At 39.6% G+C, this 15,890-nt stretch overlaps 1 protein-coding gene across 1 annotated transcript in view; it reads right to left on the bottom strand.

Moving 5' to 3' along the window:
• Positions 1-15,890, bottom strand: part of Pcsk2 (proprotein convertase subtilisin/kexin type 2) — a 233,455-nt gene that overhangs the window by 197,368 nt on the left and 20,197 nt on the right. The window contains exon 2 of the mRNA XM_040746398.1: positions 4,514-4,615. Coding sequence (XP_040602332.1) covers positions 4,514-4,615 — 102 coding nt within the window. The remainder of the gene's footprint in view (positions 1-4,513; positions 4,616-15,890) is intronic.

The raw sequence follows: 15,890 nt of genomic DNA, 5'->3' as shown, positions 1-15,890 counted from the left end.
TTGTGGTCAAGATTTCTTTCTTTGTTGAGTCTGAGAATCAAGAAATATAAAATAGCTACACAAACTATTATAAGATAGTTTTTCTGGTACACCTAAAATTTCAGCATTTCGTAAAGATGAGGACAAATTTGCATATTGAGATAGATATTTGCATACTTAGATATATTTGTTACTGATTAAAGTATTAAATCTTGACTAAATATTTGATTAAGCATTTTAATGTTTCTCAGAGTTGATGGATGCTTTTATTTTATAATTGGCCTCTTTTCATAAACATGTAGTACAAAATGGTGTTTAGGGCTAGTATAGAAATTGTTGGAAATTCTGCCTCAGCCAAAATTAATTCAATGATTTTTTTTGAAACTCAAGTCAATCAGCTCAAACAGCAATTTTTAAAGTCAAACATTATAATACAATACAGTCTAATGATACACCAATTTGATACATGCTGAGGAATGCTGGTAGGAAAATATTAAAGGTCATCATCATTAAACTATTATATTTCTGTATAAGAAGAAAAATTACAGTAAAATACTGTAATTTATAACAGGAAATGTGCTTGAATTTGAGCTGAGGTGTTTGGTGGTTTGTATGAAACTAGAAACAACAGCCTTATATATTTTAATGCTTAGTCTCCAGTTGGTGGAACTGTTTAAAAAGGGTTAGAGGGTGTGGCCTTGTAGGAAATGTGTCACTGGGGGCTAGCTAGCCTTGAGGTTTCAAAGACTATGCTTTCTCGTTATCTCTGCCTCATGGCTGCAGATCAAGATGTGAGATCTGTTGTTCTTTCATTAAGTCATCATGGACTCTAACCCTCTGAAACTGTAAATCAACTAAATTCTTTCTTTTATAAGTTTCTTTGGTAATGGTGTTTTATCACAACAATAGAAAAGTAGTTAAAACAGCGTGTTAGGCAGTATTGGTTGGCATTGCATTCTGTGTGACCAGGCTGTAGTGAAATTATATGGCATAATATGGACATAGGCTGCCAGAAACACCTTGGATTCTTGTTCATTTGGCTGTCATATGTTCAGGAACCTTTTATGTTGCCAATTATGTTATATTTCCAGTATTTATTTACACAACCCCATGTGGGTTGCAGCACACAATTTGAGAAGTTATGGTCTAGAAGACATTTTCAGAGAAGAAAGAAGCAACTTACTCTTAAATTATGGCTCATGAACCACAATTTGCAACATCTATGCAAAAAAATGAGAGCCTGTACCAACTATTCATTGAGTTCCCCAGATCATCTGCCTTTTATTTCGCTATTACTTACTTTCAGTTTACAATCTGTTGGTATATGCTTAGTAACCCTGTCTTAGTTAGGGTTGCTATTGCTGGGGAAAAAACATCATGACGAAAACAGTTCGGGGAGGAAAGGGTTTATTTCACTGGAGCTTCTATGTCATTCTTCTTCATTGAAGGAAGCCAGGAAAACAAATGAAAATGGGAGGGAACCTGGAGGCAGGAGCTGATGCAGATGGGTCTTATGGAGGTATTTTCTCAGTTGAGGTTCCCTCCTCTCTGATGGCTGCAGCTTGTGTCAGTTGCTATAAAACTAGCCCTCACAAATCCCGAAGCTGGCATACCCCCAAACTACAGATGCTTGCATTACTCCCAAACTATATATGCTTGCACTTTTGTTAAGGTTTATAAAACCTCAGGGCGAATTTTCACATTGCTACTTTTGCAATAATCACTGATGTTTTTTGTTTAAGAATAGTGTCTGCCAGTTCTGAACTCTGCATATACCTAACATTATATGACCCTAAGAATATCACATAGAAAAGATCAAAGCCTTAATGTAATATTTTGGAATGAAGCAGTTTTAAGTAAACTTTTCTTTTTAAAAAAACAACTTTTTAATAAAAAGATGCCTGAGAACTTCAGGGTCTATTTATTCCCCTAAAATGAATTTATTATTGATGACATTAAAGCTACTTAATCTTGCTGAGGTTCCCTGATGACTTCTGTGGGCCTTTATGGGCAGGGAAGATGCTTACTTCTCCTACTGCCAGGCAGTTGGCTACTAGGATACTTAAAATGCATGATGAAAGGGAACAGATGCCCCTGTTAGTGATAAAGGATAATATTTTGAAAAGAGAGACATATGAATAGAATTACCAATGTGGACTCCTTCTTTACCAACCTGTGTCATTATCTTCCCTTTTGTAAACATCACACAGTACCAAGAATGACCATGTTAAAGATCATTTCAAATGAAACAATCTCAGCTTAGTGGCGTCACATAATCTCCTGATCCAAACAATGTCCTTTCAGACACTTGTTCTTCAGTTCTGCTTTCAGCCTGCCTGGGCTTAAAAGTATCTCTCTGTTTTTGCCTCATTCCTTTTATGTGTTTTTGAGTATGTGGGAGGGTAATGCCTTTGAACTATTGAAGTAGAAAAACTAACATGGCTTCTATATCAATATATGAGTGAAAGGAAACTGATTGACCGTCATAGGTAATCTGGGGCATGGTTGACATGAGGGAAAAGCAGTTTCATAGTGTACCTGGGTGGTCCCTTATCCAGTGGTACCCACTTGAATTTAAAAAATGATATTAATTATTACATTCCAATGTGCTCAAAGGTGTCCCTTGGCAATTAGTATGACCAAGGACAAGGCTGTGAAAGAGAGCTCTTCACTTGGGTCATGGTGGTGACTCATACAATAGATTCAGAATTAGACACTTGGTCTTTATTGCAAAGACAATGACAAAATGGCTTCTTAGAATCAACGTTCCCCTCAGGCCATGTGAAAAGACCCCTGTTAAGGAATAAATCAAACTTGCCTATGGCCTGACATTTGGTGACTTGCTTGGGAGCCTTTACTTTCTGTTGAAACCCCAATTAAAACTACTTACTAAAACGAGTCTTGTACAAACCCCTAACTCAAACATCTCACCCACTTACTGTCTATTCCTTAAGAATCAAAAGAAAGAGGTTGCACTGCCTTCAAAGCATAGACATAAACTTGACCTTGGTGGTACATTGCCTCTTAGAACTTGCCTAAGAGAAACCAAAATGTCCCCTGTGGGGTGAATGTACAAGTACATGGTAGTTGGAAATTAAAGGAGGAAGAATGCCATGATGGCTAAAGTTGCTGCTCTGAAGAAAAGGAACAGGAACACTGAAGCGGAACTCCTCATGGCTAAGATCTTACATTTGGTTGAAAAAAAAACAAAAACAAATTTTAGCTGTCTGAGGGAGTTAAAAGTAAGATCTGGAGTCAAAGAGTGAAATGCAAATTAGAGGTAAAAGATGGAGATCATGAACATTAAGGAGATAGCTGAGTCAATTTTGTAACAGATGGAGATTCATAACTGTCACAACACAGAGAAAGACTGATAATGGAGTGTCTAGCCCTAGTTGACACATCTACTGTACAATTCCTTCACTCAAGACTCAGGGAACATCAAGAAAGAAGGTGGCAGGAAGATTACAAGGGCCAGAGGACCAGGAAGTCTTCTGTGCGATTGTATCTCCTAGAAATGACATGGAAGATGTACCCATGAAACATTAAAAATATAGTTTCCTAAGCAAGACCTGAACAAAGACACCAATAGATATCCTAACATGGAGGTTCATAGGGTTGAACCTCTAGACATAGACATACAGGCAGCTAAGGACTGTGAAGGAGGGAGAATCAATCTTCCCCAGGAACCCATAATAGGTTATTCAATACCAAGTGGATATCTATATCATCTATATCTATATCTACATCTATATCTATATCTATACCCATATCCATATCCATATCCATGTCTATATCTATATCTTTAGACACAAAGTGGACTTAAAAGGTTGTATTTATATTCAAGGGATTTTTTATAGAAATATAGCAATAATTAAAAAATAGTTAATGAATTTGAGAAGGAGCAAAGGAAAAAGGATATATTGAAGACAGGAAAGGGAGGGGGAAATGTTACAATGATTTTAATAAAAATATTACTAACATAACAAAAGAAGATAGCTGAGGAGTGGGGACCACATGGGTCAGTAGAAGACAACACAAGGGAAGAAGACTGATTGAGGTCTGGGGCTGTAGCCATTCGTAGATACTGAGACACCACTGCCTGTGGAGATATGACCATCCTCTACTGGTCTACATATTGTTCTGTTCATAATATGAAACACAGGACCCTTTTCAAAGCACAAATTTGCTAATATAAAACTCCCATAAATAACTCAGTAAACCACCGTGTATCTTTCCATCCACCACAGGCCAAAGGCATGCTTTCAGGCAATCTGCAATCTTCATGTAATAGTTAAAGAGAAGGCAACGAAATACCCGAGTTTCCTCCCCCATTCCTATATATGTGGCCTAGGGTTATTCACTATGCACAAAATGGGAGCAGGGAGTATATGATGTTTTCCAGTGATCCTGTCTTCTATCAAAATAAACAAAATCCCAGCATTCCAACATCTCCTGCCCACCCTGTGTATCCACCGGGAGAGTTTTGGTGTGGTCGTGGAGATCAAGATGCAGGTTTCTGGGCAGAACTCACCCTGGGGTCCCTCTCCAGCTGCCGCTGGTGTAGACTGCGTCTTCTTTTGGCCTTTGAAAGGCCATTGTGATAAAAGTGATACAGGCCTTCTGCAAAGGGGAGCTGTGGAAAGCCAAACAGACAGAAGGATGGTTAGCTTCCAGATTGGCACCAGCATAGGGACATGAAGCAGGAACTGTGTGAGGACACAGTTCAAATCTACTGTTAGACCCCTAACCTCTTGCTTTCCTCACTGCTTACTTGGCACCCGTTCCTTCCCTTTTCTTCAAATGCCCTTTATTCTTCCACGTTGCAGCTTTTACAACCCGGTGTTCACACTTATACACCAAATTACCCAACCTCTTCTCTCAGAAAGTGCTTATACATCATTCAGTACCCAGTTGCCCCAGGGATGTGTTGTGACAAAGTATTCTCTTACAGACCAATTACCTAATTCTCTTGGAGTTTCCCTGGGACTCTTTGGTTCCTCTTATCTGGTTGGGAACAGTGGTCACTTAAATCTGATAAGGACCTGCTAGATGCCAGGCCAGGTTCCACACTATCTTCCTATATTCCAAGGATGCCTGGAATCAAGTGTGAGTGCCAAGACCAGAGAAAGAAACCACAGCAAGGAGAGCTTGGCTTTCTCCAAGAGTCATAGAAGACCTAGCATATACTGCCATTTGTGCTATGGTTCCAGGTAACATGAGGGAAGAACCTTGATCTAAAAGCTTAGACTCTTAGAGGTAACCCATGTTTGTTATCATCTAACAGGACAGTCTTGGGCAAGTCACCTCCTTCTAGAACACTTCTTCTTTCTCTTTTGCATATAGGTATGCATATTCAAAATTTCAATACACAACACACACACACACACACACACACACACACACACACACACACACACACACACACACACGAAGACCCAAGGTTTCCAGGTCTTTGTTCCTCTTCCACATGCCTTCCTTTATTAAAAAGCCTGATATTGGGGTTCAAGCTGAAAGATCAGAGAAGCAAAGCAGTCAAGCTAGTAGCTCTCACCTCTACCTCAGATCAAAATGGATGATCTTATCTCCACAAATCCTCAGAGTACAATGCTGTCTCCATCAAACTTCAGGCTTCACTCCTCCAAATTCCTGTCTCCTCCAGCCTTATATTACTCTCTCTGCCCAGCCATATCTCTCCAGCCTCCATTTTGCTAGTGTTGGGATTAAAGGTATTTGATCCCAAGTGCTGAATCAACTTTGTATGAGCTGTTTCTCTTTTTAGACTGGATCAATTTCGTGTAACTCAGTGTGGCCTTCAACTAACAGAGATACGTCTGCCTGTCTCCCGAGTCCTGGGATTAAAGGTGTGTGTCACTACTGCCTGACTCTGTGGCTGTGGCTAGCTTTGGCTTTTGATCTATAGTGACTTCATTATATCATAAACAATATGTCACCACAATTCCCCCTTTTTTGTCTAATACAAAAAGGAAGACTACAACTAACATAAGAAAAAACATTTTTATAATTTGTGCTATATAATATTGATGAATTACGTTGCTTTCAGTATTTTCCATGAACAGTTAATTTAACTGAATGCTTCTCAATTAAGAAAATAATGTGTGCATGTACATTTTCACTGGAGAGATGATGCATGGTTTGAATGAGATTTTCAAAGGGGTTCCTGAACTAAAGTGTTCCACCATTCAAAGTATTTGTTGGTAAAATATAGATGTGTGATCCAACCAAATTCTTGGAAGACAAGGGAACAAAAAGTACATACTTTAAAAGGAGTTTTTCAAAATTAAATGGGGCTGTTTGAGATCTGTTAGATCAAGTAAGGCCTCAGCATGGCACAAATATTTCTTAGGTAACTGTCATCATTATAAAAGGAACATATAGGAGATTTGGAAAACTCACAAACACAAACATCATATACAAAAAGAACCAAAATTTTTAAAAAATCATGTTTTCTTTATTGGTAGTATTTGGCATTAGGGACAATCTTTTTTTTTCCTTCTAAGTCAATCCACTTTCAGGAACAAATCATTATTTTATTAAATAAATGAGTTAACTTTGCTCACATACATCACGCTTACTATGTAAAATGGTTGTTCATTTACCACTCACATGTTGTCACACACTCCACTTTTACCTCTGTTAGTAGCTGTTGCTGTGACATGAAGGATACCATAATGTATCTAGATTTTCCATTGCTGATGTATGTTTAGACATTTATTTCTCTCTTGTTTAATAATTAAAGATACTGCTGTGTTTTGAGACAGGGAGACCTTTAAGAATGATGGGTCGAGGAACTCCAAAAATCACTTTCACCAAAGCAACAAAAACACCAGAAACAATTGCCAAGCAACCATTGCAGAATTCTGAAAATGAACAAGAAGCTTGCAGCCTCCCCAGGAGCATTTAATCAATCAAGACAGTACTCTGTCAAATATAACCACAAGATGTGTGGGGTTTATAATATGTCCCGTCTGTCCATTGATGCCAAGTCTACAGTTCCTTTGAAAGGAGATGGGTTCAAAGTCATCTCAATCATAATATCTATGCAAAATAGCAACTTAACACACTGGGGGATACCCCAGGATTGGAGTTATTCAAGAAGTTCCATTCCCAGATAACTGGAAGGTATCCAGAAAGTCCCATTTATTGGGCTGAGGTTTGTTACATGACTCTGACATTGTTCTCTGAGAAAGGTTTTATATTTGGAACATACGTTGAAGGCAGTCCATGGCAATTACCTAACACCTCAGCTTCTTAAGCTAGGAAAGACAACTGTGGCCAAGAGCACTGGCCCAAGAATTGCAAAGAAAGAAATGGAGAGAGAGAGACAGAGACAGAGACAGAGAGACAGAGAGACAGAGAGACAGAGAGAGTCAGAGAGACAGAGAGAGAGAGAGAGACTCATGGGGACTTTACTAGTTACATGTTCATAGAGACTTAGAAGGCAATGTGTACTAGAGAATGTTAGTTTAACCAGAAAATACCTAAAAAGATTCCAAATGTTCACTTCTGACTGATCTTAAAGTTCTATGGAAATAGCTTTTGAAGGTCAAAACAGACTTGCAAACTTCTGCCTGAGCCTTGAAGGTATACCCTAAGAAGTATTTAAAGCCTGCCAGCAAAGATAAGAAAAACTTTACCCAGTTACTACCTTTAAGAAAATGTTAGTCTGATCTTTGACCACTAGGCTAAACAAGGAGAAATCCAATAGAGCTCAAAATGTCACAGAATTCAGAGACTTGGTCTAGGAAATTCAATAAACATGCAAATAAATAAATCAACACAGCAACAATAAGGTCCAGAACATTAACCTAAACACAAAGAGTGGTGTGGATCTCACTTCCAGATTTACTACATGGTGTTCCCTAAGATGTCAGTCTTCAGTTAAAGTATCATGAGGCATATTTAGAATCAAGAACATGTGCTCCATGCATAGGAATAGGGGAGGATAAATAAAAACCCTCTGAGCAAGGTCAGGTGTTGTACTTATGAGAAGAAGACTTTAAACATGTCCAAACAGCTAAAAGAGGTATATAGTCTGCATAATGACATCAAAATAGGGAATCAATGAGTTATCTATCAAGCAGACAGTATAAACAGATAGAAATAAAAAGATAAATTATGGAGTGAAAAGTATAATAATGAATGAAAAGTATTGAATAGCAGATTTAAGTTGACAATAATAATAATAATAACTACAAATACGGTCCAATTGAGATGACCTATTTTAACAGATAAAAAATGAAGCAAAAAGAAGAGAACACTACCAAGCATACCATTTATACATAGTAGGAGTTGCACAAAAAGAGGAGAGACCTAGACAGGAAAAAACAATGGCTGAAGGCGTCCATAATTTTACAAACAGCATTAATATTCCTATCTAAAGAACTCAATAAGATCAGAATAGGATAAAGTCAGAGATTTTCATATTATCCATATAATGGTCAACCTGCTGAGAGGCAAACATGAGAACATGAGCACTGATCCAAAAATGTATGTGAGATGCTCAGTAAGACTCAAAGCTGATTTCCGGCCAGGGGTGGACCTCAGAAGTACAGTGTTTGAATAGAATGCACAGGGCCTTGAGTTTATCCAGTGCTGAATACAACCTGAAACAGAACACATGAAACTACCTGGTTGCCTTTTGGAAGTCATGGAGATCACACAACAATTGGATAGCATATTCCTGATGACAAAAGAAAACCCATTAATAAAAAATTCTGGATGTGGTAAAACTAATCTTCAAAAATAAAGAAACTCATACAGCCCCAGAAAAACAAAATAAGAGACAGTTTCTCAGTAGCAATCATTAACTTCAACTAAAATGAAAGCCTTTGCGACATTTATGGGAGTTCAGAGGAAGCAGTGGAGAATTGCAGTGACGGCAAGCATAAAGGGCAGTGCTGTAGCCTGGATCTGGTTGTCTCCCAGATGTTCCTGTCTTGAAGGACTCCATCTTGTTACACTGTGAGGAGGTGGTGGAAATGACAGCATATGCAGCCTGTTAGAGGAATTAGCTCCAAGCAGGGCAGTGTGGGTGGGTGTCTTTGGAGGGCAGACTCCAACTCTGCCCTGTCTTCTCTCTCTCACATCTGGGCTCCTCCTACACATATCCCTACACTATGATGTTATTCCCCACATCTAGCACAAGGGGGAAAACAAAACTAAGTTATTTATGTTAAAAATAAGTGAAACAAAATATAGAAAAATATAAAGTTCAATGAAGTTATTCTTTAAAATACATAACAAAAATGACAAACCCGAAATTATCATTAAGAATAAAAAGAAAAGAAAATGCTCAAATAAATAAAACTGGCAATGGAAGAAGGGATTTCTTTACTAGTTTACAGAAATAAAGTGGTTCTGAGAGGGCAGCAGTGCCATAGTTTAGATTACAATGCCTTCTAGAAGCCTGTGAGTTAACATGTTGGTTCTCATTTTTTGCTGTTGAGAGGTGGTGGTCAACTGTAAAAAGTAGGACCTACTGAAAGGTCTTCAGGTCATGAGGGCCATGTCACAAAAGAAGCCAGCTTCTTCCTCTTTCTCTTTGGCTTTCTAGTGATGAACTGAGAAGTGTTAATATGCTACCTTGTCATAGATCCCCAAACAAAGCATGCGAAACTGGCAGCCCCTAAATCTCTGTCTCTTTATAAATTGTGTAGGGTATTTTGTTATAATAACAGACAATGGACACTATGCATAGATGAAATTTTCCTACATCTCAGGATTGCTCAGTTGTTGCACCAACTCTAATTGGTGTTAATAATAAAAACCCAGACAGAGATATTAGAGTTAAAGCTGAAGATCAGAGAAGCAAAGCAACCAGCCACTAGAGAGTGTTTATCTCTCTCAATGCTCAGACCAAAAGGGCAATCCTGTCCTCAGACTGCATCTGCTCTTCCAAACCTCAGACTGCCCTGAACCCTGTCTTCTCCTTCTTCTGTAGTGCTAGGATTAAAGGTGTGGGATCCTAAGTGCTGAGATCACCTTTGTGTGAGCTCGGTTTCTCTTTTGGACTGGATCAATTTCATGTAGCTCAGGGTGGCCTTGAATTAAGAGAGAGCTGTCTGCCTCTGTCTCCCAAGTGCTGGGATTAAAGGTGTATATCACAAAGCCTGGCCTCTATGACCAACCAGAGTGACAACTAAAAGGGTTAAAGGGTCATGCCACCATTGTCTAACATCTGTGGCTAACTAGTGTGGCTAGTTATGTACTCTGATCCTTAGGCAAGCTTTATTTGTTACATCATGAACAAAATATCACCACAGTCAGTGAGATAAGGAACAGTATGCTTCTATAAGTCTCTCCTAGGGCTGTATATTCCAAAATCTACCAAGACCAGAGCAAGAATACAAACATCCATCTTTTCCGTATTCTCAACAACATGAAATCGGTAGCCATTAATTGATGTTTAAATATTTGTCAATTTGATAGATAAATATATCACCTTATTTGGGTTTCTTTGTTCTAAATGTTTTGAATATTTTCATATGATTATTTTCCTTTAAAGTTTCTTCTCTTTGATAGTTTGAATTTCTAATGCTCAAACATGGCCATAATTAAATAGTTATTGTTTTTATTTAAATTAGAAACAAGCTTGTTTTATATGTCAATCAAGGTTACCTCTCCCTCTCCTCTTTCCCTGACCCCCACTGACCCCCTATCCTATCTCCTTTCTGCTCCTCAGGGAGGGTGAGGCCTTCCATGGGGGATCTTCAAAGACTGTCATATCATTTGGATCAGGGCCTAGACTCTCCCCTGCATGTGTAGGCTGAGAGATTATTCCTCTATGTGGAGTGGGCTCCCAAAGTCCATTCGTGTACTAGGGATAAATACTGATTCATTTGTTTTATACTACTACATTTAGGATTTTTGTTTTTCTTTAGCAGTGGATGATAGGAAAGAAATAGCTAAATGAAAAAATGCTTTGTTTCCTCAGTTTTTAGGGCAACTAAAACTGTCCATTTATGACATCAATCACAGCAGCTCAGACAGGGACTCTGCTGGGATATTCTTGGCGGGGCGCTAGGATCAGGTCTATGGCTATAGGGTAGGCTTCAGTAGCACAGCCAGCTCTACCAGGGAACTGGCATGGAAGAGAAAGTCTTCAGAACACTGTAGTCTTTGTAATTTAGTTCCTGTTCATTAAAAACCAGATTCTCTAGGGCATATTTAACATAAATATTTCATGTGCATTTTCCAGGCTCAATGGTTCTTGAATACATTTTCTACTTAACCCTACTTCTGCGCTTGGGGTAATGTTAAGATTTAAGTTTTAAAAAGTGGGCTGAGGGAAAGAAAACATTGCTATAATGCCTCTGGATGCCTAAAATCGTATGCCTTTGACCACTATAGGTTGGCAGAGAATTAGATTTTTATTTCCTATTGAGCAGGGCCCTATAACTCTGAGAATTTTAATACTAGAAATGAACTTTGGGTTAAGAACCAGTGTGTTTTAGAAACTAAATTTGAATGGAGGCAAAGGGAAATTTTCCTTACGGTGGACTCATGGAGGTGACGGTAGAAGCTGAGCATCATCATTTAGGAAGTGTGGCTGTCACGCATCACCACTAGGTGACAAAGTTAACGGGGGAAATACAACAGGCAAATAAAAGGGACATAGAAAATACTGCCTTAACCAAGTAAACTAAGTGAATTGCCTGTGATGGCGTGCTGTAGTCACAAGCCTGGGTATATATAGGAAGGACACACTATAGCCTGTGTAAAGCTCTAGTGACAAATAGATGATGTGTACTCTATCAGGTGGAAATGCCAGACAAATCCATAACTGGCCAAGAGTCTTTGAAGTCATGTTTATGAAAGACCAAGAACTTTTTAAAATTTGGAGGAGACAAAGAAGACAGGGCAGTTAAATATGTACATTACAGATCCTGCATTAGAGCCTGCATCAGAGAAAAGGACATTTGTGGGGCTATTGGAAAATTTTGTGAAGATCTTAATGGTTGGTACCAATGCTTCCCTGCTGCTGTTTTACTAATTGTACTATGATTATGTAAGATGTCATCTTGGGGAAGGCTGGATTAAAGGCAGGACTAGGGGAACAAATTCTCCATACTGTTGTTTATTATTTATCTTTTCAAAGTCGTCGTCGTCCTTGTTAGTATAGTAGTGAGTATCCCCGCCTGTCAAAGAATTCTGATAAACACAAGTAGTGTCAAAATTTCCATTTCAACTATTTTACCATATAAAGGCTAGTTCTGTTAGGTACATTTCATTGTGTACCCATTGTCAACCTCCCACTGTCAGAACCAGTTTACCACCTCCAAATAAAAGTCTCCGTCAAGTGTGGTGGCACTGGTCTGTATTCCCAGCAGCCTGAGAGCCTGAAGCAGCTGTGGTGAGGCCAATGTGAGCTATCGTGTGAGACCCTGCTGCAAAGAGAAGCTCACACAGCTGAAGGTGGTGCCCGGTGGCAGACCACTTGACTAACATGTGTGAGGCTTTGGGTTGGATAACTAGTACCTCTAACACACACCCTCAGAGGAAACACTGTCCCACACTGCGCCAACCCCTGCAATATGAATTAAGACATCAAAATCAATCTGTAACTGTGTGATGGTCAGTATCATTTATCATCGTGGTAGAATCAGGATCAATTGGGCGATGGGCACGTAGGCATGCTTGTGGGAGATGACTTCATGTCCTTGGTGAATATGACAAGACAGTCTTGGCTCTGGGTGGCCCCATTCTCTGTTGAAAGGGCCCCAGAGTTCATAAAACCAAGGGGGAAGTGGAAAATACCGTGCATTCACCATTCTCTGCTCCTTGACTATGATGTGACCAGTGGCCCCAAGCCCCTACTGCCTCGAAACTCCTCTGCCCTGATAAACTATATAACCCTGAAGAGTGAGTCAGAAAAAAGTCCCTTTCTTCCCTAAGTTGCTTTTGCTAGAGTATTTTAACATAGCAACAGGCAAAAAAAAAAAAAACCCAAAACTATGACAACCCATTAAACTTCCCCCTTCTCTTCTCAGGCTTTCAACTTTCTACTTTCTGTCTCTGTGGTATCTCTTGTCAGTGGAAGCATACAACACTTGACCTTTCATTCTTGGCTTACTTCACTTAAGCATGATGTCCTCGAGGCTCTTATGTGCTGATCGTGTGTCAGAGTTCTTTCCCTTTTAACATGGAGCAATAACTCACTCTGTTCAAGCATTGGTGGGCACTGGTGACTTCTCATATTGGCTATTGCAAAAAACACAGCTATAAACATGAGTACACCCGTGTTTGAGTAACCTTTAAAAACCCAAGATCATTTCTAAATTGCAAGTTAAGTGTGTGTGTGTGTGTGTATTTAAATATGAATGTCTTGAGGGAGGATCATAGGCCCTACCACTTCTGAGTGTCATACACTGAGGTCACTTTCCATGGCTGTGTTACTAGAGTTAGTGATGTTATATATACTCTCTGGCTTGGTCTAGTTACTTCATTTTTGAAGGAACAGACACTGGGATCTAGGGAGATAGCCCAGTTGGGTAAACTGCTTGCTGTATAAGCATGAGAACATGAGTTGAGGTTCACAGCATCTCCATAAAAGCCAAGAGCAATGTTGAGTGCTTGTAACTGCAGTGGTAGGGGATGTCCATTAGCAGCCTAGCTGAACCAGTGAGCTCCAAAGTCAATGAAAGACCCTGTCTCAAAAAATCAGCTGGGGAGCAACAGAGGAAGACACTGGAGTTACAGTCCCCATGTATACAGTAATAGGTGTGCACTCATATGTAACACACACACACACACACACACACACACACACACACGGATGGACATATGCATCTGTATAGAAGCACAAAAGTTTAAAAAAATCTGGTCACTGGGATGGTAAAGGCTTAGGTCTCCCAAGAATCCCTTTAGCATACTTCATAGATCTGTGTCCTACCCATCTTATAAACATGGCTAAAAATCTGAGAGAACTTGGACTGGAATTCATGGAAAAGTGATTGGAACTTACATGTAGCCACACTGTGAGTGACATCCCCTGAGCCCTTATGAACCATGATGGTGACTTCTTTGTTCAGAGATCTCTGGGCTATGCAAGCAAATGGAGCTAATTGGTCCTGATTAGGCTAAATTCAGAAATTCTACTGATCTTCCTTTTGGGCAACATACAAACAGATACATTGACCAATTACAAATCAGGGGAATGTTTATCTTCACTTTGGTTACTTTGCTTCTTATCTTTGGAGTGCAGACTCCAGATCTACTGTCCTCTGACACAGTCAGCTGTTTGAGAACACTGTGCAAGCAGGAGGCCCATCAGCAAGGGAAGAGAGATGCTGTGTGCCTCCCAGTAGGAGAAGGCACTTTCCACCCATATATCTCAGTGATGCCATGCAGATAAATGCATTCCTTCATTTCTAAGAGTAATTCTAGTATGGCAAATAGCTGAGACATTAAAAACAATGGTAGGTCACCAAACACTCAGCTGAGCACCCCAGTAAAAAACTTCTCATATTATAGGCATTTCGTGCATGGTTAAATGACTTACTTCCTAGAAACACACACACACACACACACACACACACAGAGTCTCTCATATACTCACATGTACACATGCAAACACACAAACATACATGCACACACTTACACACTCTCACACGCATGCACACACACTCACACAGACACCCTCATACAACACACACACACACACTCTCTCTCTCTGTCTCACACACACACACACACACGTTTTTGGTGCTATCATTTTATTCTCTTAAAATGTTCATGGTTCCTGAAGGAAAGAGAAAATTAGTAGGAGGAGGTTTCATAGCCAACTGTCAGGTTGCAGACCCAGGCTGGGTAGCAGGATACTAATGCTGTTAACTCAGACGTGCAGAGAGCTGAAAATTTTCAGTATGTTACAAATTTTCATGGATCACAGGAAGGTTTCCCAATGCCTCTCACTTTTGCTTCATTTTCCATTCATGTATGGTTCTAAGCTGAGTACTTATTGGAACCCACACACTTGCTTCTCCCAGCACCAGGAAAGCTCAGACGAAAAGGCACGACATTCTGATGCATCTTGTACTAGTCTTCTTGAGGCCAGGATTCCATGTGTTAGACAACACATTGATGCTCCAAAAAGGTTGTACTCACAGCCTCCACCCTGGATGTTGTACTTTTAGAAGTAATGCTGTAATGGATTCTGGGATCTGACACTCCCCCAGTGAGAGCCTCCCTTCTGACCAGAAGCTGCCTTTCCTGACTGCTTCCTTGCATTTGCCTACTTTGCTCACTTTCATGACCTTCAGCTGGGCTTCCCTGGGAGCCTAGTCTGGGGGAAGCTCAGGAGTCATTCTTCATCTGAATATTCTTAGAACTTTGCCCTTGAGAAGCTTCTGTCAAGATGTTTTAGGAATAAAACTGGGAGATGAAACAATACTGCCAGGATTGCAAACTGCTTGGCAATTACTTGGCAATTATATTTGGGGCCTTGCATTTACAAAACAGGGATGGGACCTGCACTTTCCTGACATTTCCCACAGACCACATTAGAGTTCCTTTAATTGTACATAATGGGAAGGCAAGCCATAGCACCCTTAGAACGAGTGAGAAGGAAATGGTGGAAGTCAACTTCCTAGCACCCACCCACTGTCTATCTATGGTATGTCATCTATCCTATCTATCTATCTGTCTGTCTTACAACAATCTATCACTAACACTTATCATCCACTATCACCTATTATCTCCCAATCATCTATATGCCTTTCGCCTACCTACTGTCTATAGTTTGTCTACTTACTTAGCTATAATCTGTCATCTGTCTATCATCATGACTATCTTTCCAATTTCATATTTTTGAAGAGTGATATCAGGACAAATTAAATACTAACATATCAACATCAGTCTTACAGGGACAGAAGAGCAGAAAGCATAGA

Source organism: Mesocricetus auratus, unplaced genomic scaffold (genome assembly GCF_017639785.1).
Source record: "Mesocricetus auratus isolate SY011 unplaced genomic scaffold, BCM_Maur_2.0 Super-Scaffold_100004, whole genome shotgun sequence".
Lineage (NCBI taxonomy): Eukaryota > Metazoa > Chordata > Mammalia > Rodentia > Cricetidae > Mesocricetus > Mesocricetus auratus.
The sequence above is the reverse complement of the archived record's forward strand: the minus strand, read 5'-3'. Positions and strand labels throughout refer to the sequence as shown.